The 26742-nt window shown below is 42.2% G+C and overlaps 1 protein-coding gene across 2 annotated transcripts in view; it reads left to right on the top strand.

Annotated features, from left to right (window-relative positions):
- SVOPL (SVOP like) overlaps nucleotides 1-26742 on the top strand; it is a 104705-nt gene that overhangs the window by 10660 nt on the left and 67303 nt on the right. For both annotated transcript variants that reach the window (XM_068272901.1, XM_068272902.1), the window contains exons 2-6: nucleotides 160-251; nucleotides 5764-5862; nucleotides 11052-11123; nucleotides 12475-12599; nucleotides 16561-16624. In XM_068272901.1, the coding sequence (XP_068129002.1) occupies nucleotides 160-251; nucleotides 5764-5862; nucleotides 11052-11123; nucleotides 12475-12599; nucleotides 16561-16624 (452 nt within the window). The remainder of the gene's footprint in view (nucleotides 1-159; nucleotides 252-5763; nucleotides 5863-11051; nucleotides 11124-12474; nucleotides 12600-16560; nucleotides 16625-26742) is intronic.

Raw genomic sequence — 26742 nt, 5'->3', positions numbered from 1 at the left:
GATTGGCAGGTGACGGCATAATGCAGTGATTCTAAAAACATACAAGATAAAGTATCATGCTGTTATGAGTCTAGTTATTATGCCTCGCGATATTCTGTCATAGAATGTTGTGGAATTAACCTAATGATGTTTTATAAGATCCTCTCATTACATTTGAAGCTCCGAAGACATATACGGTGGAAGATGCTGTGGAGACCATCGGATTTGGCCGCTTCCACATCATACTCTTCCTAATCATGGGGAGCACCGGGGTGAGTGTGTGGCAACAAAGAAGAGCCCAAACAATATTTTGATGAATTTATTTTGAAGAAAACTACCGTAACTTCAGTGCGAGCTTGTTACAATACATAATTCTGACCTGCAGGTGTCAGCATGGTAACTGCAACGCATAAAGCATGCTGACTGGCTGATACCAAGTTTACTATTAACCATTATATATTTATACTCATGTAGTTGTTATTATTATTATTAAAATATTTGTTAAGCACTAAGGTGTTTTATAAGAATTCCCAATCCTCAGCACCTATGATACATTTTCAGCAAAGCTACCCTTCTGGGGCTTCTGAAGGCTGCATAGACAGAGCAGGGCCAGGACAAGGTTCTCCAGCAATAGAAATGGTGATTCCAAAGTGTGCCCCCTTGCTCCAAATATAGGTAGTAAATGTGCCTCTGGTATCAGTTAGCCCAACTCCACAGCATAGCCAGATTTGCCCCCAGTATTAGGTAGCTCCCTTAACCCAGCATAGCCAGATGTGCCCCAGTATTAGGTAGCCCCCTCCCCAGTGTAGCCAGATGCACCCCCTTTTACTAGGTACCCCCTCCCCAGTTTAGCCATATATGCCCCCTGAATTAGGTACCTCTTCTCCCCAATATAGCCAGCTATGCCCCCCCCCATATTAGGTAAACCCCCTCCTCAGTATAGCCAGATATGCCCCCTGCACTAGGTAGCCCCTACCTCCCCAGTATAGCCAGATGTGTCACCAGTATTAGGTAGCACCCTGCCCCAGTAAAGCCAGATGTGCCCCCTGTGTTAGATACCCCCCCCCCCCCTTTCCCCAGTGTAGCCAGTAAAGGCAGGCTCCCGCCATATGCAGAGTAAAAGTAATGTCTCTGCACAACCAGGATGATCACTCTTCACCCTATTATACAGGCTCTCCATCTCCCCTCTGGCTACTCCAGTGGTCCACTGAATGAGAGGCACCACTAGAGGGCGTCATAGAGAGGAGACGGAGAGACTGTGTGACAGGGGTGAAGATGGATCACCGCGGATGCTGAGACAGGTAACTATTACAAAATGCTCCATTCGCCACTACTCTGCACATGGCCTGGCGAGGGGAGGCACTCGGGGCACAGGTGCGCCCTCAAGGCTGTGTGCCTAGAGGCCACTGCCTCTTAAGCCTCTGCCTCGCCCAGCCCTGGCGTGTTTTTATGGGCACAGCGCTATCTATTCTTCCATAGCACTCTGATAAACAGGGATACAAGGAGAGCTGACCAGTCCAACTAGTCAATCACCTGTATACAGTGGGTTGCAAAAGTATTCGACCCCCTTGAAGTTTTTCACATTTTGTCACATTACTGCCACAAACATGAATCAATTTTATTGGAATTCCACATGAAAGACCAATACAAAGTGGTGTACACATGAGAAGTGGAACGAAAATCATACATGATTCCAAACATTTTTTACAAATCAATAACTGCAAAGTGGGGTGTGCGTAATTATTCGGCCCCCTGAGTCAATAATTTGTAGAACCACCTTTTGCTGCAATTACAGCTGCCAGTCTTTTAGGGTATGTCTCTACCAGCTTTGCACATCTAAAGACTGAAATCCTTGCCCATTCTTCTTTGCAAAACAGCTCCAGCTCAGTCAGATTAGATGGACAGCGTTTGTAAACAGCAGTTTTCAGATCTTGCCACAGATTCTCGATTGGATTTAGATATGGACTTTGACTGGGCCATTCTAAAACATGGATATGTTTTGTTTTAAACCATTCCATTGTTGCCCTGGCTTTATGTTTAGAGTCGTTGTCCTGCTGGAAGGTGAACCTCCGCCCCAGTCTCAAGTCTTTTGCAGACTCCAAGAGGTTTTCTTCCAAGATTGCCCTGTATGTGGCTCCATCCATCTTCCCATCAACTCTGACCAGCTTCCCTGTCCCTGCTGAAGAGATGCACCCCCCGAGCATAATGCTGCCACCACCATATTTGACAGTGGGGATGGTGTGTTCAGAGTGATGTGCAGTGTTAGTTTTCCGCCACATATAGCGTTTTGCATTTTGGCCAAAAAGTTCCATTTTGGTCTCATCTGACCAGAGCACCTTCTTCCACATGGTTGCTGTGTCCCCCACATGGCTTGTGGCAAACTGCAAACGGGACTTCTTATGCTTTTCTGTTAACAATGCCTTTCTTCTTGCCACTCTTCCATAAATGCCAACTTTGGGCAATGTCTATAGGCAACTGACTGCACTGAGATCAAAGGGGGCCGAATAATTATGCACACACCACTTTGCCATTACTTATTTGTAAAAAATGTTTGGAATCATGTATGATTGTCGTTCCACTTCTCATGTGTACACCACTTTGTATTGGTCTTTCATGTGGAATTCCAATAAAATTAATTCATGTTTGTGGCAGTAATATGACAAAATGTGGAAAACTTCAAGGGGGCCGAATACTTTTGCATCCCACTGTAATGTTATATATGGGGCACCACATACAGTACAGCACCAGTATCTGTTCATACATAGTACCAGTATATGATCTTTTTTTATTTTAATTTGGTGTGCATTGGAAGAGGGGTAGTCTTATACAGCGAGCATATCCCAAACTCTATATTTTAACTGGAAAAGTTGGGAGGTCGTCTTATATGCCCAGTCGTCTTATACGCCAGAATATACGGGAAATGTAGGCAGAACTGAAAGTAATGTAAGCTAAACACCTAAGACTTTCCATTGGTCTGTGTAAATCCATCCATTGACCTTTTAAACCCCCGAATAGGTCTTGAATGCAAAGGGGACACCCTTAGGTCACTTCCCCAGGATTTGCAGCAATGTGATCCGTGGGGACATCAGAAGTGCATAGACCGCACAGTCTGATGTTCCCATCCATGCAGAATCTTAATGCATGGTTGCCAATGAAAATACACAAATGCTTTGCGATTTCCATTCATTGCGTTGATTCAGTACTTCCGTTTCCAGATGCGTTCAAGTGGGTCAGGGGCCTCAGAAGAAGTAGTACTTTTCCAACCATGCTGTTAGCACTGTAGGTAACCTTTGCAAATGTACTTTCTCCTCATTAGCTTAGTTTATATTGTTTAGCTTTTTAACTTCAAAATCTCTTTAAACATAAAGAAGGGTATAGAAAAGTTTTCCAAGGTTCTCTACCTTTACAGGCCTTGTTTACACAGAAAGGTTATGAAAGCAGAAAACGCATACGTTAAAAAGGGGCGCTGGGAAAAAAGGGCGCCGGGTTTTAAACGATAAACATGGATAACGTTTAAAAATATAATGTACTATATTTCGTTTAAAAATAATGTTTTATAAAGTTATAAATCATTAAATAATGTGCATGAAATTGGCAATTGTGAAAACGTTAATCTTCCGTTTAAAAAGTGAAACGTATAATAACGTTTAAAAAAAAATAGTAAGTAACCCTCCCTGTACCTACCCCTAACCCCTAGACCCCCGTGTTGGTGCCTAAACCTAAGACCCCCCTGGTGGTGCCTAAACCTAAGACTCCCCTGATGGTGCCTAAACCTAAGACTCCCCTGGTGGTGCCTAAACCTAAGACTCCCCTGGTGGTGCCTAAACCTAAGACTCCCCTGGTGGTGCCTAAACCTAAGACCCCCCTGTTGATGCCTAAACCTAAGACCCCCCTGGTGGTGCCTAAACCTAAGACCCCCCTGTGATAAGCATTAATAACGTGTGAAAAAAATATTGTGCTGTTTTTCGTTTAAAAATAATGTTTTAAAAAAGATTGTACTGTTTTTCGTTTAAAAATAATGTTTAAAAAATTATAAATCATAAAATAATGTGTAATCATGAGAAGCAGTTATAAAACAGTAAAAGTCTCCGGGCGCCGCTTATAAAACGTTATTTTTCTCCGGCGCCCTTTTTTCCTGTCGGGCGCCCATTAAACGATATTTATTATGGGAGTGAATGGCGGCGCCCGATTTGTCCACTTGCCTCAGGCGCCCGAATTTACTGTTCCCGCAGAAAACTGCAGTATTGCTCCTATTGATGCATGCAGTGTCCAGGTTTCAGCAACCACCCTTTACCCATGAATGTCTGGATGAGCTGTGGAGGTTTTTCTGCAGTTAAACTACAGAATTAACTGCAGAGTTGATGTATGACAGCAGCTAAAATCCTGGTTTATCCCCCTCCTAATCAAGAACAGCTACCTCACAGCCTGCCTGGAAAATTGCTTTATGCAGTTTTCTATGCATTATAAATACTATAAAGTGTAAACTCAGTTTTAAAGTGTTTTTAATTAGTTTTTTTTTCTCGAGGGGAATAATCTTTATAGTTAAATGTTCCTGTGAGTTTTCCGGAATTGATCTCTTTGTCTTGCATACATTTTTGTATTGTAAAAATCGTTTTAGCAATTTATTAAGGAAAGGGTTATTTGCGGAAAGAGTGATTACGATGTGGAATGCATTCCCACAGGAGTAAGCTATGGCAAATTCTATATCAGCATTTAAAGGGAAGATCCGTGCATGTTATAAAAAACAAACGGCACTTACCTGGGGCTTCTTCCAGCTCCTGGCAGTCGATCGGCGCCCTTGCCGCAGCTGCTCTCCCTCCCGCCGTCCAGCGGTGAAGAAGCCGACCTCGCTAGATTGGCTTCCGGGTCGGCTTCATGTGCGCTCCACGGCGCGGGTCATGTGGGGTACGTGACGTCATCTGGTCTCTAATGCGCAGGCGCAGTAGTTCTGCGCCTGCACAGTAGAGACCCGATGACGTCCCTGCACCACGTGACCCCCTGCCGTGGAGCGCACAGAAGCCGACCTGGAACGCCGGGAGGGAGAGGAGGCGGCTTCTTTACCGCCGGACGCCAGGAGGGAGAGGAGCTGCGGCAAGGGCGCCGATCGACTGCCAGGAGCTGGAAGAAGCCCCAGGTAAGTGCCGTTTGTTTTTTATAACATGCACGGATCTTCCCTTTAAGGGGGCTTAGATGCTTTCCTTGGGTTGAAAGACATCCATGGCTATAATTACTAGGTAATGCCCGGTGGTGTTGATCCAGGGATTTTATCTGATTGACATCTGGAGTCGGGAAGGAATTTTTTCCCTCTTGGGGCTAATTGGACCATGCCTTGTAAGGGTTTTTCACCTTTCTATGATTCAACAGGGATATGTGAGAAAACAGGCTGGTGGTGTTCTTTATTTCCTGGTTGAACTTGATGGACGTATGTCTTTTTTCAACGCAAATAACTATGTAACTATGATTTTACAAACTCTGAGTAAATAATTTATAAATGAATATTGTAAAAAAAGCCATTGTATAATTGCGTTATTTTTTCTACAGTTCCTCTCTATGAGAGGAAGAAAGTATACAGTAAATACATCCTTGAATACAGCCATGTTACAGTCACAGTATTGGTACTGAACCCAGAAAATATTTCCAGTACATCATAAGTGTCTGCACCTTAATGGCTCACCCAGTATTAGAAGATACTGTATGTCATGATGAAAATAAGTAAATGTGAGACATTCTTGGTAGCCGCTAGAAAAGGTTCTCTTGTGCTGATTCTTTTCATGTTCTCTGCAGATTGCAGAAGCGATGGAGATCATGCTGCTAGCGGTCATCTCTTCCTCTATCCGCTGCGAGTGGCGTTTACAGAGCTGGCAGGTTGCTCTTGTCACCACGGTGAGTTCCAGTGGCAACATTTACATTACTACATACAAGGAAGGATGGATGGTTAGGAGGCCTGAGCAGTGAATGACCAAACGGTGTGATATAAAGCGCAGAAAAGACACAGCACCTACTTTTCTTTTTTTCCGTATTCAATGCCAAGTTGCCTGCAGCAGCTAAAGCAAAAAAAAAAAAAAAAAAAAATCTGGGATGCATAAAACAGGAAATAAAATCACAAAATTCTAGTATGCTACTTCCTCTGTATAAAACACTTATGAGGTCACATAGTTACACAGTTACATAGTTAGTTTGGCTAAAAAAAAGACATTTGTCCATCAAGTCCAACCAGAAAAATAATAAATAAATAAGTATCCATTAGGTACCTTTTTCTCCTGCACCCTTACATATCCCAGTTGATCCAAATGAAGGGAAAAAAAATTACAAGTCTTCGCTCAATTAACCCTTAAGGGCTAAAAATGAATTCCTGACTCTAAAGGTGGATACACACATCAGACTATAATCTTTGGAAAATGAAAGCTCACAGACCAATCTTACCACCCTTCATGTAGTATGAGAGCCATACTCTACAGTCTTTTCTGTGGAGCTGAACTCCCCATCAGATAAAAATCTTTGCAAGATGCTGCACAGACACAAAAGATCAGTATCTGCAAAACATCTGTTCCTGCTAAAAATCCATTCCTGCAAATTGCAATGATAGTCTATGAGATCTGCAGATCATCATACACACTTGATTTAACTGACATTCATCTGCAGATCAGATCCTCCAGGATAGATTTTCAGATCTGCGGATGATTGCTTGATCTGCAGATGAATGTCAGTTAAATCATGTGTGTTTGATGATCTGCAGATCTCATAGACTATCATTGCAATTTCCAGGAATGGATTTTTAGCCCGAACAGATCTTTTGCAGATACTGATCTTTTGTGTCTGTACAGCATCTGTGTGTGCAGCATCTTGCAAAGATTTTTTTTCTGATGGGGAGTTCAGCTCCATAGAAAAGACTGTAGAGTATGGCTCTCATACTACATGAAGGGTGGTAAGATTGGAAGCAGGAAATTTGGGCGCATGAGGCAGGTGGACAAAAAGGGCGCCGCCATTCACTCCCATAATAAATATCGTTTAAATCGGCGCCCAACAGGAAAAAAGGGCGCCGGAGAAAAATAACGTTTTAAAAGCGGCGCCCGGAGACTTTTAATGTTTTATAACTGTTTCTCATGATTCCACATTATTTAATGATTTATAATTTTTAAAACATTATTTTTAAACGAAAAACAGTACAATATTTTTTAAAACATTACTTTTAAACGAAAAACCGTACAATTTTTTTTTTTTTTCATTTTTAAACGAAAAACCGCACCATATTTTTTTAAAACGTTATTAATGCTTATCACAGGGGGGTCTTAGGTTTAGGCACCAACAGGGGGGTCTTAGGTTTAGGCACCAACAGGGGGGTCTTAGGGTTAGGCACCAACAGGGGGGTCTTAGGGTTAGGCACCAACAGGGGGGTCTTAGGGTTAGGCACCAACAGGGGGGTCTTAGGTTTAGGCACCAACAGGGGGGTCTTAGGTTTAGGCACCAACAGGGGGGTCTTAGGGTTAGGCACCAACAGGGGGGTCTTAGGGTTAGGCACCAACAGGGGGGTCTTAGGGTTAGGCACCAACAGGGGGGTCTTAGGGTTAGGCACTAACAGGGGGGTCTTAGGTTTAGGCACCACCAGGGGGGTCTTAGGGTTAGGCACTAACAGGGGGGTCTTAGGGTTAGGCACCAACAGGGGGGTCTAGGGGTTAGGGATAGGTACAGGGAGGGTTCTGTGTGAGAGTAGGGTTAGGTATAGCTTTAGTAAAATTCTTATTAATGTTTTATAAAACGTTATTATAAATTTCAATTTTTAAACAGGGAAGATTAACGTTTTTAAAATTGCCGATTTTATACACATTATTTAATGATTTATAACTTTATAAAACATTATTTTTAAACGAAATATAACACAATTTTTTTTAACGTTATTCGTGATTATCTTTTAAAACCCTGCGCCCTTTTTTCCCGGCGCCCTTTTTTAACGTACGCGGTAAGATTGGTCTGTGATCTTTCATTTTACAAAGACTATAGTCTGATGTGTGTATGAGTCTTTAGTGGCAGTCCCTGGATCAACTCTGCTGGGAATTAACTAGTGATTATAGCCGCAGATGTCCTTCAATGCAAGTTAAGCAGAGATGCATCTAATCTATTCATTTTGCTCCTGGTTGAACTTGATGGACAGATGTCTTTTTTTTTCAACCAAACTATGTAACCCTGCCAGCAGCATAGTGATTAAGTATATACAGTGTTAAGGGGCCCATACACTCAGCCGATTTTCTGGCCGACCGATTGATCCCGATCGATCATTCGATTGCAAATCGGTTGGCCAATCGACCGATCGATGGCGATTTCGATCGATTTCGATGGATTTCCATCTAACTGGCAGGGTGGAAAATTTAGGTCGATCTGATGAGATTGCTTATCAGTTTGCATTGGCCTTAATGGAAATCTGATGGCAAAAAAATGCCATCAGATCGAATTTCAATAGATTTCAAACTGAAATCTATTGGAATTCTATCCTGGTAAAAAATGTTCTAAAAACGCATCAGATAGATCATCAGATGCATTTCTTATCTATCTGCTGCCAATATGACGAGTGTATGGGCACCTTAATAGCATATACAGGTTGGTGCAACCACCTTTAGCTCCTGATGAGTGCTGAATGGACCAAATGTGTAGGGAAGCGCTAGTGCAAGATTGAAGATAAAATGGCTGCTCAAGCTATTGCTTCAATATGCTAATGTGAAGTCTATGAGATCACAGTGAAGGTGTATGGCTGAACCACATGTGAGAGCTGAGAGGGGACTGAGAGCTGTTGCAGGGATGAGAAAATATCTCCAGTGCTAAGGAGGATTGTTACCTGATGCACTTATACGGTTCTACATGAAGTAGCCAGTGCAGCAGCAGTGAACAGATTATGTGCCTATACAGGTGGAGGGAGTGTATACACTTATCATCATGTGCAGAGACTGCCTGTTATCAAGCAGACTTTTGTTGAGGGTGGCTAGCCAGAGGAGTTTATAGCGTTATGTTATGGTTTATGATCTGTGTTTGTTTTTTATCCTGAAGTATAACCACACTTTAACATCTGCTTTTGATGTCATCAAACGGTCTACACCACTTCATTATTCATGGCAGTTTGATAGCTCATTAACCTTTTGAGGACCGCAGTGCTAAACCCCCCTAGTGACCAGGCCATTGTTAGTCAAATAGGCCACAGCACACAAGTGATTCCCCCCCCCCCTCACCCCTTTTCTCCCCACCAACAGAGCTCTCTGTTGGTGGGGTCTGATCGCTCCACCCATGTTTATTTTTGTTTTTTAACTAAAAAATACTGTTTCTTCAGATATTTTCCCTCCTTCCCTCCCCACAGCTGGCCAATCATGGCGATCGGCTGTCATAGGCTTCTGCCTATGAGAGACGATCGCTCTCCAGTGTCCCAGGGGGACAGCCGATCGCAGCGCTGTACATTTAAAGAGACGGCGATCAAGCCTTCTAACAGTCTCCCGAGCGGCGATTGCCGCTTGAAAACTGAAGGCGGGGTGGAGCTTCGCCCCCAAGCAGGAGATGCGCGCGCAGTGCGTGCGATCTCCTGCATTAGCTGGCAACAGGACTTTATGCCAGTCGGCGTTAGGTGGTCCTGGGGCTGCCGCCGCGGACACACCGATTGGCGTGACGCGGTCGGCAGGAGGTTAAAGCAGTAGGATTAGCCATACTATGCCAGGGAAACAAATACATATATAAATAGATAAATACTTGATCTACTTACATAACACATGTATTCTACTTTGAACGTTTTGATTTCAGTGAATGTTATATAGTAAATTAAGAGAATTCTGTTCCTGGTGGGGTCCATGTCTTTTGCCCACAGTTTAGGCTAAATCCTGATGTCATTTCTGCCCTTTACTTTATACTCATATACCTCTTACTTCAGTTCCCCTTTAACACCATGGTCTGATTTCAAAGGAATTAATGAAGAGATCTCAAATGTTCTCATTCACCTCCGCCAGGTTTGTACAGTTTACTACGGGTTCTGAAATTACCCCTTTACCCCTAAAACAGTAAGTTATGCGGAATCTGTTAATTCTGGGCCTGCTGTCTGTAGACAGATGCAGTGGGGTAGCTAAGGAGCTATGTGCCCCAGTGCAAGTTTTACACTGCCCCCCAAGCAGTTTATACATAACAATTGCTACGGTGCATCTAAAAACCTGCCAAGGACAACAACAGTGTCAGAGCCCAAGAAGGGGATGGGGAACAGTTTGTTTTTGGTACTAGTATCTATAGAAGTTACTAGCTGATGCCCGGCATTGCCCGGATATGTATTTGGCTGGTGTTTGGCTCCACCCACTTTTTCTAACCCTAACACACAATTACTCAATTACCAAGTTTGTAAGCAAATAATTTGCATTGAAATGAAACAAATCTGATTGGCTGTTTTTGGCTCCACCCCCTTTTATGAATTTGAATCCCAGTCACCCAATGACCAACTGTACCAGGTTTGAGGCTTGTGCCATTAACATTGCAAGACTGGCAGCAATTAAATATTCCCCTTGAAAATAAGTAGGTAAATTTTGATTGGCTTTTGTAGGCTCCACCCACTTTTCAGAATATTAATCCCAGTCACCTAGTGACCAACTGTGCAAAGTTTGAGAATCCTGCCATTAACAGTGTAAGAATGGCTGCAGTTTACATTTTCCCAGTGAAATTTGTATTTGTCTCCGACCACTTTTTGGTTATGGGGATAAAAAGTGTCCTATATGTTATTACAGGTAATGTACTATGTGTGTGCCAAATTTCATGCAAATCCGCCATTGTTGCGTGATTGAGTAACAAACATCCAAACTTTCGCATTTATAATATTAGTGAGATTATTACCAGCACAGGACCAACAGAGAGCCAATACTGTGGTTGAAGGAGGGCCCCTCTGACCTAAGGGCCCTGGTGCATCTGCATCCCCTATTGCTACGCCACTGGACAGATGGCTGCATGGACTCTAAAGCACTGCATAATATGCTGACACTGTGTAGATAGTAGATATCCATTATATGAAAGATTAATTTTTTTTTTTTTTCCCCATTAATGGCACCTTACTCTGTGTATTGCAGATGGTATTCTTTGGGTACATGGTGTTCAGCATCCTTCTGGGACTCCTGGCTGACCGCTATGGACGTCTGAAGGTGAGAACTATGGAGATAGTAGAACAATGGAGCTGTGACATCTAATCTGTCCTCTAATGCTAGCCCGGTCAATGAGATACTAATAAATCAAATGTCATAACTTATGCAGAATTGTGCAGCATGAAAATAGATCGATGAAACACAGCAGCTGTACATTAATAGTCACTGGATAGTGTACTGGTTAAGGGCTCTGCCTCTGACAGATGAGAACAGGGTTCGAATCTCGGCTTTTCCTGTTCAGTAAGCCAGCAACTTGCCAGTCTTACCAGGTTACCTTTGGCAAGACTCTCTAAGGCCTCTTGCACACTACATGCGATTCCACCCTAGTGGCAGCAACTCTGGTGCTTTGAATCCGCTAGGAGAAAATGGCGATGTAAATGTTTTGTGCCTTGTCTTATTTGGTTAACTTTGAAGCTGTAAATATTTGCATAATCATCATAAAATTTGCATTAAATCTGCATCAACTTGGAATTGTTTGCATTTCACAGACTATGTGTACTACCATGCTTGCAAATCATTAGAATTGGAGTGTCCAGGTGATTTCAGACCTGCAGAGCAGGCTGCAAACTAAGATGGAAAGATAATTTTAATTGCAGTAAATTGCAATATAACTTGTGTAGCACTAATATGTCAATGTCTTATCATAGATGAGATTTCACTTTATGATGCCTGGCCGTAAGATAGAGGGGTCGAATCGATTATTCCTGACAGGTACAATATAATTTCTGATTGTTTTTCTGATCACTTCTATGCAAAATCGATCAGAAAAATTATTGGAAATCAGATTGGACATGTCAGAAATAATCAATTAGATCCGTCTACCAATCTTGGTGTGTACCGAGCAAAAAGTTATTCAGCAATGTTCACACTGAATAATTTTAGTCCCAAAATATAATTCTGGCAACATTCTGCGATTGCTGTACAGACACTGTTCTATGGAGAGGAAAGCTAGTACAGTGAGTAAGAGTTGCCTCACTGCTGGCACTACAACAGAATAAACACAGTTTCATCGGTTGTATCCCTTCACTATAATCACACAGAGGATGAAACTTCCTTCACAGGACACCCCAGAGCATGGCTGGGGATGCCCACAAGCTGGTATATTCTGTGTGACTTCTGGGGGAGACAGAATAGGAGGAGCAGAGTGAAGAGATTTTGGGGAAATGATAATTTGCTGAAAATGTCAGACTGCAAGTGAAATAGTAAAGTGGACCTGTCTTCTCTTTTGGTTGATGTACTACCTAGGGGGATGATAAGAGCTATTCTAACATGTGTTGTTCATTTCATAAAATAGCAATGCTGGTAACAATGACTGCTTCTCTTTATATGCTCTTTTCTTTTCTCATTTCAGATTCTGGTCATCTCCTTCATATGGGGGGCATACTTCTCACTGCTCACCTCCTTCTCCCCCAACTATATCTGGTTTGTCTTCCTGCGGTGTATGGTGGGATGTGGCGTCTCTGGACACGCTCAGGGGTATGGGGGAATTATGTAACTTCCTGTATTTTCTTGGATTTGTAAAGAATGCAACTGGAAAGGAACACTCCAAGATTGCCAGACATGCTCAAAAAAGTAAGATAGGCCAAATTAGAGCAAGATGGTGATCTCTCCATTAAAGCCCTGAAGAGATAATTTTATTTTATTACTTAGCTTGCCAGACTTACCTTTGACTAATATGCTACATTGTGTGTGACTCAGCCCTTAAAGGGACTCAGAGATGGGACTCAGATACGAATAACATAATAGATTTATACATACCTGGGGCTTCCTCCAGCCCCATTTATATGAATCGCGCTCACGCCGCCATCCTCCGCCTCTATCGCTGGTACCGGGTCCCGTAACTTCCACCGGACGCGACCAGTTTTCCGCATGCGTAGGGACTCCCTACGTCTCGCTGGCCCCTGCTTTATGCAAGCGCCTGCACAGTACAGAGGGAGTGCACAGTGCACCGCCTGACAGGACACGGTACCGGCTATTGAGAATGAGAAGGCTGAGGATGGCAGTGTGGGAGCGATCCCTGCGGATGGGGCTGGAGGAAGGCCCAGGTATGTATAAATGTATTATGTTGTTCATCTCTGAGTCTCTTTAAAGCAGGGAAAGACCCTTCAACTGTTTATATGAGCAACGGTGGTGTACCTCACAGCACCGGGTGTAGGCATGGCTGAAGGTGCCACTGTGGTGCTCAGTCACTGTGTTCTTTCACCTGCGACCTTTTTTCATAGTTTGGGTAACATTCAGCAAAATAGCAGCAGGAAGTGCAGGGAACTGTACTACTAGATGTAGCACCCTCCCCCTTCCTGTCCCTTGGGCATAGGGTTGCCAGGTGTCCGGTTTTAGACCGGACAGTCCGGTTTTTGGCCGCTGTGTCCTGTCCAAAAAGGCATGTTAAACCGGACAATTAAGATGTCCGGTTTTATGCCTTTTGCCACTTGCCGCCACCCGTCCGCCAGCGCTGCGCGACCGCTGATTCGCTGCCTGGCTGTCAGTCAAAGGCACAGCCAGCCAGCTTACGCGGCGTAAGTTACGCCAGCTTAAGTACCGCCCCCGAGCCCGCGCTTCCCGACGTTGCTACGGCAACGCCAACGCTGCGTTGCCAACGCACGCATGACGTGCGTCACTCACGTCATTTGCAATGCGATTCTGCATCTGCGAAGGAAGCAAGGTAAGGTCAGGAGTCTGGAGATATGGTGAGTGAGTGACCCATAATTCTCTGGTTGTATTTCCACTCTTTGTGTGCATTGGCTCCGCTCTATCTCCCCTCCGTATAGTCCAGGCGTGACTTTCAATCTCATTCAATCTCGCCTGAGCCCGCTGCTTACTATACTTTACACTTGAATTCATACTATTGTACAACGCAATTTATACTGTTATACTGTTATATTTGTTATATTTGCTCAAAATGTGTACATACATGTATGCGCAGATTTATATTTTAACTTTATGCCTATGTATGTCCACTTTATTGTTCTCAATAAAAAATTTTGGTGGGAAAAAAAAAAAATTTTTTTTAAAACTTCCCGCAAGAAATCGACCACTTCACTGTGCAAAAACGCCATAAATACATTGCATTATTTGCATAGTTTTCCAGTTTTGTAATAGTTTTCTGCTCTGTCTCTTATTATGTGCATTTACTGGTGAAAAGCGGTCTCTTATTATGTGCATTTACTGGTGAAAAGTGGTCTCTTATGTGCATGTACTGGTGAGGACAGTTAGTGACATGGCTATGTACTCTGTAATGTGCTGCAGAAGATGTCAGTGCGATATAAATACTGTAAAAAAACATTTTTTAAAAAGCCCATTGCTTAGCCCCACTCTACATAAAAGTGCGCTTCTGACTCCGCCCCTAACTCCACCCCCTGTCCGGTTTTCTCCATCAGCCGACCTGGCAACCCTACTTGGGCAATGTGTCTCCTTGCTCTATACACAAAGCATGCAGTGAGTGAATGTGCAGAGCAGCAGGGTGAGTACAAAGAATGATTGCTCTGCTGCAGCTGGGACATTAGCAGGGAGAGGTGGCAGGATATGTTTAGTTCATACACATACAATTCAATCTGGACTCGACCCCCTTCTGTGATAAATTTCAGCTTTTTTATTTGCTTTTCAACAGCGGTTATACAGCAACAAGAAAGCACAATGTTTCAGGCTGTCTGCCCTTTCTCAAGTGCTCACTAGTCTAACCTACTCATATAGAGCAATCCATACACCCCCACACCAACTAATTGGGGGGCGGGCACCTATATCTTGCAACGTGGTAACCCTATCTGAGCTCAGGACAAGCTACCATCATTATAGGAAGCACTTCAAACTAAAATCTTTGTTCAGGCCATTGGGGGAGAGCGTGCCCAAACTGTCAATCCACCATGCCTCACGGCTGAGCAAGGCATTACGAAATTCCATGCCTTAATGGTGCTGAACCACCTCCAGCACCTGCTACCGTAATTGACTCACAGAGTGACCACACTCTATGAAATGCCTTGCAAGGGGATATTCCCTCTTTTTACCCTCTTTCTCCTCTCTCTTCTTCAAGGAAACAGGATTGCGTATATTGCTTTTACGCAATATATGTTTAGTGCTTCAGTTCAGAAGTTGCCTCTCATTAGTAGCCATGTGCAATATCTACTGTAATGCCAGAGTGCCCTAGACTATTGATTATTTATCCTGGTCATAGTAATTCATCAATAATGCAGGGCAGTCTGCTGTTGCAGAAGCCAGTGATACAGCCGACTTCTGTAGTGAGCAGAGACACAAGCTCCAGGCAATTTAGATTAGCTTGATTTCCGGTAATCTTATCTCTTTTCCCAGCTCCTCCTCCCACCCTGTTGTCTTCCTCCATGACCCTTTCCTCTATTCAGGTTTTAGTGGCTTCTTTTAACAGCATGTCCCTGCTAAACAGCACTAGTGATGTCTGCAGTCCTGGTGAAAGGTCTTCCTGCTATTTCTCCTCTCCCACCAGGCTCTCTGTCTTGTGCCTCTACCTCTTTATCCCCCCCCCCTCCTTCTCCTCTTATGCATCCCATCTTTGGTATGCCCCCCTTTTCTGACTTTCCTCAGAGGAGCTCACAATCTAATCATTCCATAGTCATAGTCTAGTGTCCTACCATATTATTAATGTGTATTTATATAGCACTGACATCTTCTGCAGAACTATATAGAGTACAGAGTTTCATAATGTTTAGCTCCGTGCACATCTTGACGACTCCTTTTCCCCCCAAATCCCCCCCAAATCCCCCAAAATTTGTAGTGACATGCTCTGCGCCGTAACCGGTCAACCATCCCATCAAAAAAAATTAGGTTTTTTGTGGGGGGTGTCTGTAAATCATCAGCACCGGGTGTCAAATTTCCTATGAAATCAGTGTTAAAGAGGAACTCCAGTAAAAATAATGTAATAAAAAAAGTGCTTCATTTTTACAATAATTATGTATAAATGATTGTCAGTGTTTGCCCATTGTAAAATATTATAAATCCCTGATTTACATTCTGACATTTATTACATGGTGACATTTTTACTGTTGGCAGGTGATGTAGCTGCTGCATGTTTTTTTGGCAGTTGGAAAAAGCTATTTCCCACAATGCAGCAAGGGTCACAGACAGGAAACTGCCAAGAGTACGTACTCAGAATTTCTTTGTGGGAGGGGTTTCACCACAATATCAGTCATACAGCGCCCCCTGATGGTCTGTTTGTGAAAAGGAATAGATTTCTCATGTAAAAGGGGGTATCAGCTACTGATTGGGATAAAGTTCAATTCTTGGTCGGAGTTTCTCTTTAAGGTATCTGCCGAGGTGAACCCATTTCCATCCATACCTGAATCGCAGGTTGTGTGGGAATCTGTCCTCATAATCAGGTCTGGTTGGGGACAGGAGTTGTGATGACTCAGGTTGCCCCCGTAAGTCAGTAACAACATAAAAAAAAAATGTGCATATTCTTTTCTCTTTACAGACTTATAATAAAAACAGAATTTTTGCCAAAGAAGTTTCGGGGATACATGCTTCCACTATCGCAGGTAACACACCCAAAGTGATGTCCTCAGAGATAATGCAAGAGACACAAAATAATGTACAGAATATAAAGGTTATATTTACAACTTAGGCTGGCTTCACACTGTGCCAAAGTGCTACTGAGAAGGTGGTATTTACATAGTTACATAGTTATTTGGGTTGAAAAAAGACTTACGTCCATCGAGTTCAACCAGTCCCTGGATCAACATCACTGGGCATTACCTAGTAATTGTAGCCATGGATGTCTTTCAACGCAAGGAAAGCATCTAAGCCCCCTTTAAATGCAGGTATATAATTTGTCATAACTACTTCCTGTGGCAATGCATTCCACATCTTAATCATTCTCACTGTAAATGACCATTTCCTAAATAAATGGCTGAAACGTTTTTCCTCCATGTGGAGGGACAAAAAGCTCATCTGCCAATCTTTCATATTGGCCTTTGATGTGTTTATAAATGTTAATTAGATCCCTTTTAAGGGGTCTTTTCTCTACCCTAGACTAAATAAACCCAGTTTATCTAACCTTTCTTGGTAAGCAAGACCTTCCATCCCTCATATCAATTTTGTAGCTCGTCTCTGCACCTGCTCTAAAATTGCAATATTTTTCCTGTAATGTGGTGCCCAGAACTGAATTCCATATTCCAGATGTGGTCTTACTAGAGATTTAAACAGAGGCAATATTATGCTAGCATCTCGAGTTTTTATTTCCTTTAATGCATCCCAAAATATTATTAGCTTCAGCTATAGCAGCTTGGCAATAAATACAATTTTTTAACTTGTTGTCGATGAGTACTCCTAAGTCCTTCTCCAAGTTTGATGTCCCCAATTGTATTCCATTTATTTTGTAAGGTGCTATACCATTGGTACGACCAAAATGCATGTCTTTACATTTTTTAACATTGAATTTCATCTGCCATTTATGTGCCCATGTAGCCATCCTATCCAGATCCTGTTGCAATATGTCACTATCTTCCTGAGAGTTGATGATTCTGCACAATTTTGTATCATCTGCAAGAATAGCAACATTGCTTTCTACTGCATCTACTAGGTCATTAATAAATACATTGAAGAGCGCTGGAACCAGTACAGACCCCTGTGGGACCCCACTGCTAACAGTCACCCATTTTGAGTATGATCCATTGACCACAACTCTTTGTTTTCTGTCCATTAGCCAGTTCCCTATCCATGCACACAGACTCTTCCCCAGTCCTTGCATCCTCAACTTTTGCACCAGACTTTTGTGGGGAACAGTGTCGAAGGCCTTAGCAAGGTTCAAGTATATCACATCTACAGCATTCCCAATATCCATATTAGCTTTCACTGCCTCATGAAAGCTGAGCATGTTAGTCAAACAGGACCTGTCTTTAGTAAACCCATGCTGATGCTGAGAAATAAGATTATTTTCTACTATAAAATCATGTATGTTATCTCTTAGTAACCCCTCAAATAGTTTGCATACAACTGATGTTAAGCTTACTGGTCTATAATTTCCTGGATCTGATTTTTTGCCCTTCTTAAATAATGGGCTGTACGCCAATCTACTGGGACTCTGCCCGTTGAAAGAGAGTCACAAAATATAAGATAAAGGGGTTTATCTATAACTGAACTTAATTTCCTTAGGACCCGAGGATGTATGCCATCCGGGATAGGTGCCTTGTCTATTTTTAATTTATTTAGTCTTGCCTTCACTTCTTCCTGCGTTAAGTATTTAATATTACAATTAGACTCTTCTGCATCTGTAATTTGCAACAGTGATGTTTCCCTTGTGAAGACAGAAGAAAGCATTTAGTAACTTTGCCTTACCTTGGTCATCCACCATTGAGTGCCCCCCTCATCCTTTAGGAGTCCAATACAGTCAATCTTTCTTTTTTTAGAGTTGATGTACTTGTAAAACTTCTTTGAGTTAGATTTGATATCCCTAATGATTTGATTTTCAGCTTTAATCTTTGCCAGCCTAATTTTTTACAACTTTTATTGCACTCCTTATAATTGCTTAATGCAGCCTCTGTCCCCTCCTGTTTTAGGACCTTATAGGCATTCTTTTTCCACTTCATTTTATCTCTAACCTTTCTATTCATCCATAGAGGCCTTTTTTTTATTCCTATATGTTTTGTTTCCATATGGGATATACATACTACAATATTGATTGAGAATAAGTTTAAAAGCTTGCCATTTCCCTTCAGTGTCCTTCCCTTGTAGTACATTATCCCAGTTCACCAAACTTAGTGCCTGCCTAATTTGAGTGAACTTTGCTTTTCTAAAATTCATAGTTTTAGTGGTCCCGCTGCCCCGTGGCCTATCAGTCACCAGATCAAACATTATCATGTTGTGATCACTATTTTCCAAATGTTCTTGAACCTGCACATTTGATACATTATCTGGTCTATTAGAAATTATCAAATCCAGTAACGCATTCCCCCTAGTTGGTTCTGTTACCATTTGAGTCAGGTAACTGGTAAAATCTGCTGCTTTTACCAGTATTGGTAGCCTCAATACTACCAGTCAATGTCTGGAAAGTTGAAGTCACCCATAACTATGACCTCATTTTTACTTGCAGCTTTTTAAATCTGCTGTAGTAACTGCAGTTCTGCAGCTTCATGAATATGAATATATGTTGGCCTGTAGCATACCCCAATAAGCAATTGGCAACCTTTATTTCCACCATGAATATTTACCCAAACGGACTCCACATCTTCTCAATCTTCATCCATCTCATCGTTCAGGACAGCTGTAAAAGAGTTCTTAACAAAGAGAAAAACTCCTCCACCTTTTTTCCCTGTTCCATCCTTCCTAAACACATTGTATTCCTCTAAATTCACTATCCAGTCATGACTTTCATCCATTCAGGTCTCTGTTATTCCCACAATGTCATAGCCTTTGTCAATCAGAATGAACTCCAGTTCGACCATTTTATTTGCAAGGCTCCTAGCATTGGTTATCATGCACTTTATATTTTTATGCACTAAATATTTTAACACCACATTTTCCAATTTTGGTTACATGAATTGGGCTACTTGAAGTTTTACCAACCTCCTTACTCTTTACACTGTCCCCTCCCCCCATAATGTTAAGCTCCCACTGTCTTTTTACCTCATCTTGTCTACATATTGACATTTTACCCTCCCGCCTCCCCCCAAATCCTAGTTTAAAATCTCCTCCAACCGTTTAGCCATCTTCTCCCCCAATGCAGCTGCACCCTCCCCATTAAGGTGCAGCCCATCCCTGCTGTAGAACCTGTAGCCGACTGCAAAGTCTGCCCAGTTCTCCAGGAACCCAAACCCCTCCTTCCTACACCAATTTGTTAACCATTTATTTAACTCCCTAAGCTCCCTCTGTCTCTCAGATGTAGCGCGTGGCACTGGCAGTATTTCAGAAAACACTACCTTGGAGGTCCTTGTTTGAAGTTTATCGCCAAGTACCTGAAAATCATTTTTGGGGACCTTCCATCTCCCACTAACTTTGTCATTGGTGCCAATGTGTACCATGACAGCCGGGTCTTCCCCAGCCCCACCAAACAATCTGTCAATTTGGCACCAAGCTCTCTAAGCACGAGCGCAGGGGTGCTAGTGTGCTGAGAGGCAGCTGTAACTGGTTTGCAGTCCCATGCTTACCATCCTGGAGCTGTACTGACATCACCATCAAGGGAGCATAGAAAGCTACCCATCCAGCACTCTAAATTCCAAGGGTGACGTCCGTGTGGCTCCAGGATGGTGAGTGTGGGCATACTGAGCAGTGGAAAAGGGGAGAGGTAATTGCCAGGCCAGACAGGGCAATCAGCACACTTGATGTGCAATTTGGCGGGTGAACCTGTGTTCGCATTGGAATTTGTGAGTTTGGCTAAAGTGAGGATAAAGTTTAAGGCACAAGAGCGTCTGCACCTACTGGGTCCCAAGCTGTAAATCCCACCCTGGTTACTATTTCCATTTAAATGTGTACATTTTAATCTACTAGTTTCTGTTTTGGTTTTGTTATTGGCTTTTTGTCCATTGATATCTGCATTGCAATGCGTTCCAGTTGTAATAGATTGGAGATGAACGTTTTTCTGACAACATCCTTTACTTGGCGTGGATAGTTTTGTTGTGGATTGAAGAGGTCAGTGAGAATGGTAGTGTGTTGTTGAAGCTGGGGGGTTTCGTGAGAGTTTTGCCATGTGCAGAGATATTTATGATTAGGATGAGCCTTGTTATGGAACTCTGGGAACTCCTGTGCCATAGTTATTAAACTGGAGTGAGGTTTTTCATTTTTCTGGTGTTATGCTAGAATGAATTTGGCTCTGTGATTTTGCAGGGTTTGTTATGTGTAGCGGAGACCTCTGTTTGGTTCTTGTGTTTTTATTGCTAGGAAGCTAAAAGCAGAAATCCAGGTTGCATATTAATATTTCTCCTCTATTTAGACACAATCTACCGGTATATTATTTTTTCCAAACTCAGGATTCTGCTGATCCAGTTATGTACGATTGGCTTCCTTGTTTCACTCTTTATTGGGTCCTTAGTTTGCACCATAGTTTGATTTGCTCATCACGCTTTCATTCTTAAACAAAAAGAGTAATATAATATTATCAAAGTGAGTGATTGTTAAGTTAGGTCAACAGTTGCTCCATTCATGCTGGCTCTCATACACTATCCCTCCTAACCTCTGTTTAATAGGTACCTTTGTCCTCCCTTCCTGCTTCTCATATCTTACAATCTTGTCTTTCCTGTTCTCTTAGTATATTATTATTTCTGGAGTTCACCCTATTTATTGGTGGTTATGATTAGTGATCTAGTCAAGTTTCCATTTCTGCAATTGGTCTCAAATCTCTCCATCTCCATAAAGCTGGACAGACGGGCTATCCATTCTGAGTGATCCTTCCAGTTCTTTGCGATTAGGCTTCTATCAACTATGGCTGCGGAAACTTCTGTATCTCTTATAATACATAAGTGGTCCAACATTTCTTAGGGTTACAAATTTTCAGTTCCAATATTCTTTGCAAGTGAAAATATCGATAGTAATTAACCACTTCAAGACCTCAGGCTTACAACCACCTAGTGACCAGGCTATTTTTCATAACATAGAGCTGTGTTAGCGTGCTGCACAGCCCTACAACTCAGCACACAAATGAATTTCACCTCCTTTTAATGTCCTTATTAGGACATTCTGCCAGAGGTTTTTTTTTTATTTTTTATTTTTATTTTTTTTGAAAAGAAGGGAGGCTTTTCCCTCCCTCCTTCCTCCTTCCCCCCTGTGCCATCCTAAATTGCCATAGGATGGCGATCGGCACTGGTCCCCACCTCTCATAGGCATCAGCCTATGAGAGGCCACGCAGTACGAGCCGCTCTGAAGGACAGCCCAGCGCTGTACAAATGTAAACAAAGGGGAATTCTTTCCCCTTTCGGCTCTAAACAGTCTGCTAGCCGCGATCGCGGAGCTCCGTGAACCTCCGTGAAAGCTGTGGGTGCCCTTCATTGCAAGGAAATCATCCAAGCCCTCTTTAAATGCAGATATAGAATTTGCCATAACTACTTCCTGAGGTAGGATGTTCCAGATTTTAACCACTTTCACTGTGAAGGACCCCTTTTTTAAATAAATGGCAAAAACGTTTCCCTCCACCTCGCAAATCATGTCCCATTGTCCGTCGTACAACCCTAAGCTTTTGTATTGCCCTCTGATATACTCATACATGTTAATCAGGTCACCGCTCAGTCGCCTTTTTTCCAAGCTTAATAAGCCCAGTTTGTCCAACCTTTCTTGGTAAGCGAGACCTCCTATCCCTCTGATTAATTAAGTTGCCCGTCTTTGTACCTCTTCCAGAAGGTCAATGTCTTTTCTATAGTGTGTTGCCCAAAACTGTATTCCATACTCCAGATGTGGCCTCACAAGTGATTTATACAGAGGGAGGCATATACTAGCATCTCGAGACATTATTTCCCTTTTTATGCATCCCAGAATTTTATGTGCTTTAGCTACCGCTGCTTGGCATTGTATATGATTACCTAACTTGTTATCGACCAGTATTCCTAAGTCCTTCTCCAAGTGAGATGTTCCCAGCAGTATGCCATTTATTTTATTGATGATCTACCATAGTGCAAGGTGCATGACTTTACATTTATCAACATTAAATTTCATTTGCCACGTGCCTGCCCATATGGCCATGTTGTCAAGGTCCTGTTGTCACCATCAGTCTTAAGCCCCATCTACACGATACGATTCTTTGTGCGATTCGATTACTATTCTATTTAAGATCTAATTAAATCCGACATGTCTGATCGGGATTCGATTCACTGCAATTCGATTTGCCATTGTTTTGCAATGGCAAATCAAATTGAATTGAATCCCGATCGGACATGTTGGATTTAATCGGATCGTAAATAGAATCGTAATTGAATCGCACAAAGAATCGTATCGTGTAGATTGGGCTTTAGTGTTGAGAATTCTGTATAATTTTGTATCATCAGCAAAGATGGATCCATTACTCTGCATTCCGTCTACTAGATCATTAACCTCCCTGGCGGTATGATTTTTTCCAGATTCTTTTTAAAAAAGTGATGCAATTATTTTACAAGCTTTCAGACCCTAAAAATCATACCACTTGATAGATCTGTGGCAGCCCTGCACATTCCACACCTCCGATGGATCCAACTTGGGATCCAACAGAGCTGCGGATTTCCGTCCCGAGCCTGACTTGGGGTTACCGCTAGGGAGGTTCATAAATACATTGAAAAGGATAATAATAATAGGAGAATAGGACCAATACTGACCCCTGTGGTCTTCTAACAATTTCCTATTTTGAGTATGCTCCGTTTACCACCACTCTTTGCCTTCTATCCCTTAACCAATTCTCTATCCACCTACACAAATTTTCTCCTAGTCCCTGTATCCTCAGCTTCTGTACCAGGCTATTGTGGGGAGCAGTATCAAAAGCCTTTGCAAAGTCCAAGTACACTACACCTATAGCTTTCCCAAGATCTACATTTTCATTCACCACTTCATAAAAGCTGAGCATGTTGGTAAGACAGGACCTGTCTTTAGTAAAACCATGCTGTCAAACTGAAATAAGATTATTCTGTGCTACATGATTTTGTACAGCATCCCACAGGATACCTTCAAACAGTTTACACACAACTGATATTAAGCTATATATAGTATAGGTCTATAGTTTCCTGGTTCTGATTTTTTTCCCCTTCTTGAATAAGTGGAAAATATCAGCTGTACGCCAGTTATAAGGAACTGAACCACTTTAAAGAGAATCACAGAAAATAAGATAAAGTGGATTATCGATTACTGAACTCAACTCCTTTAATACTCGAGGGTGGATGCCATCTGGGCCAGGTACCTTGTCTATCTTAATCTTATTTAATCGTTTTTGCACACCTTCCTGTGTTAGGCAATTCATGCTGAATGAGGAAGATTGGGAACAACCCAGGGGCCATATTATGAGTTAAAGGTCTCACCTTGGTAAAGACAGAAGCAAAGCAAGCACTTAAAAGTTCCGCTTTAGCTCGGTCCTCCACAATCAAGTTTCCCGCCTGATCTTGTAAAAGTCCTATATTCTCTACCTTCTTTCTTTTAGAGTTGATATATTTGCAAAACCTTTTGGGATTTGACTTTATATCACTAGCCACTTTTTTGCGCTTCCAGATTCGCAAGTCTGATTACTTTTTTTGCAGTTTTTGTTGCATTCCCTATAATTCTTTAGTGCATATGGAAGGAAGCCCCGGGTAAGTAGATCTTGTTTTTTGTTTTTTGTCGGATGCTTTTCTTTAAATACTGTAATACAATTTGGTTTAAACTGAAAATTGGATCTGTCCCCCTTTGCTAGATATGGAAACTCGTAAATGGACTAAGTCTGTCTGTGTGGGGGTGAGAATGGATAAACAGTGAATGAGAAGATAGGGGAAATAAAACCAGTGCTGTGTGTGCATCCACATTCATTAATCTTTTGGATTGAGAAAGTTCTAAGCATTTGGATTTGCTTTTTTTTTTTTTTTTTATACACTAGGAGATATTGAATTGTGATCCATGAACGGTTTTGAAAGTTAGAGTATCTCCATTAGTGTAAAAGTTAATCTCTGTTGAGAAACATAGGATGCATATAGTTGCAAGCGCCAGCGTTAAAATATCTGTGATTAGCAAATCCAAATGTGTATGTAAAGGCTGATAGACATTGCTCAAAGAGTGTCATCCTCCCTCCAGTGAATACGTTGGAACAGTTTGGAAAAAAACACAAATAGAGGGAGGTGTGTGCAATGAAAGTTGATGTTCAGTGACTAACACGGTGTTAAATATATATGAGAAGGCGGAATCTGTCTAGGGGGCTCTGCCTCCCTCTCCCGTTCTTCCTCCTGTCTACTGTTGCTCCTTTTCTTGACCTTTTTGGCCTGCGTTTGATTGTGTAACTTTAAGGGCCTTGAACCCTCCTCCCGTTGCCGCGTGATATGTAAGATGAAGGGTTGGATCTCAATGGACAATCAAAAGGGGCCGAGTAGAGACAGTAAGCCACACCCTGACAAAGAACCCATTGGCGGTTCAAAATGCATAGGTGGGCGGAGCTTTGTCAATCCAGAAGGCACCTCCCAAATGCAGCCCCCAGCCGGCGAACTTGCTGACTACAGGAGATAAACTATTGCCAGACTTGGTTGAGCAACGCAGAGTTCCTAACATGGATTGGGTGAGACCACTCTAGTTTGCATTGAGGCTGTTAGAAGATACTTTGAGCAGAACTGTGGCTGGGAGTTAGCAGCAGGTGCTGCATTGACCGTTTTATGGATTGAACTGGTTGCTGCTCTCTTAATCAGCCGGACCGGCATACAAGACCCTCCCCCCCCCCCCCCCCCAACTAAATGATGCATAGCAGTATAGTCATACTGTACTGAATATATTGCTGTATCCACCCATACCATACTATACTTTTTCAGGCACCTTCCTTTTTTCATCCTTAACCCACTTCTCCCCCCAACATAACCCTCCTTACCAATTTTCTACACGCATACACACACACACGCACACACACGCACACACACGCACACACACGCACACACACGCACACACACGCACACACACGCACACACACACACACACACACACACACACACACACACACACACACACACACACACACTTCAATCATTATATATACTTCGGGAATATACCTGCAAAACGCGTTGTACTATTTGTTGGAGTATGTGAATGAATTTGCTTGTACCTCATCCACGGTACTTTGTCTGCTTCGGGGAGGTGAGTCCACCATCGCCTCTCAAGGAATTTTAAAACTTTTAGTTATATGCTTTTATCCTTTTGGCGCCTCTGTTCTCCTGACAATAGCAGTATAGTGGATGAATGCATAGGTGAATGTGATGGGTATGTGCAATATATCTGGCCAGAGAACCATTACCTGTATTTGCATTTTTAGAGCAAAGCTGGCCTATTAAGCAATCTGTCTATTTAAGTGGTTTTATACAAATTCTATATAGGTGCTAATAAGTCTAATTATTCTGTAGCTTCCACAATGACAACTGATATGTCATTTTTTTTGATTATTGAAAGAAATGTGTATTCCTTGATGACATATGAGCCCAAGAGTATTCTGGTATTTGTGTAGTAATGGTTATGGAGGGCTTTGTCACACTCTTTATAATTTGAGCAAAAGGTACATGCTATATATGACAGTGCTCCATGCACGTCAAGAGCAGTTCATTTTCGTAGAGCCAGTATTCCAGCCGGTAATATGGGGATTGGACTAAAAATTTACAAATTAGTACTTCTATTCCCACATTGAATAGGATAAAGGAAATTGGGCATCCCTGTCTCACCCGGTTCTGTCAGACTCAGGGCTCTGTCAGACAGCCATTTACTTTGACCCTTGCTGTCTGTTTGGAGTATAACCCGTTTTATTCTGTTAATGAAGCCATTTCCTATACCACAATGTTTAATGCTTCATACAAGTATATACAGGATATGCGATTGAATGCTTACTCAGCATTCCCAGCCACCATAATTGCTTCTTTATGGTTGACTTCTGAATTATATTGAAAGCTAATTGCAAATAAGATGTTGTTTGAAATTTGAGTGGATTTCCTGAAACTAGATTGTTCTTTCCCTAACAATTGGTCTAAAACGTTGTCTAACCTTTTTGTTACATAGTCTT

Source organism: Hyperolius riggenbachi, chromosome 3 (genome assembly GCF_040937935.1).
Source record: "Hyperolius riggenbachi isolate aHypRig1 chromosome 3, aHypRig1.pri, whole genome shotgun sequence".
NCBI classification, from domain to species: Eukaryota; Metazoa; Chordata; class Amphibia; order Anura; family Hyperoliidae; genus Hyperolius; species Hyperolius riggenbachi.
Note: the sequence above shows the minus strand (reverse complement) of the source record. Positions and strands in the feature narration are given on the sequence as shown.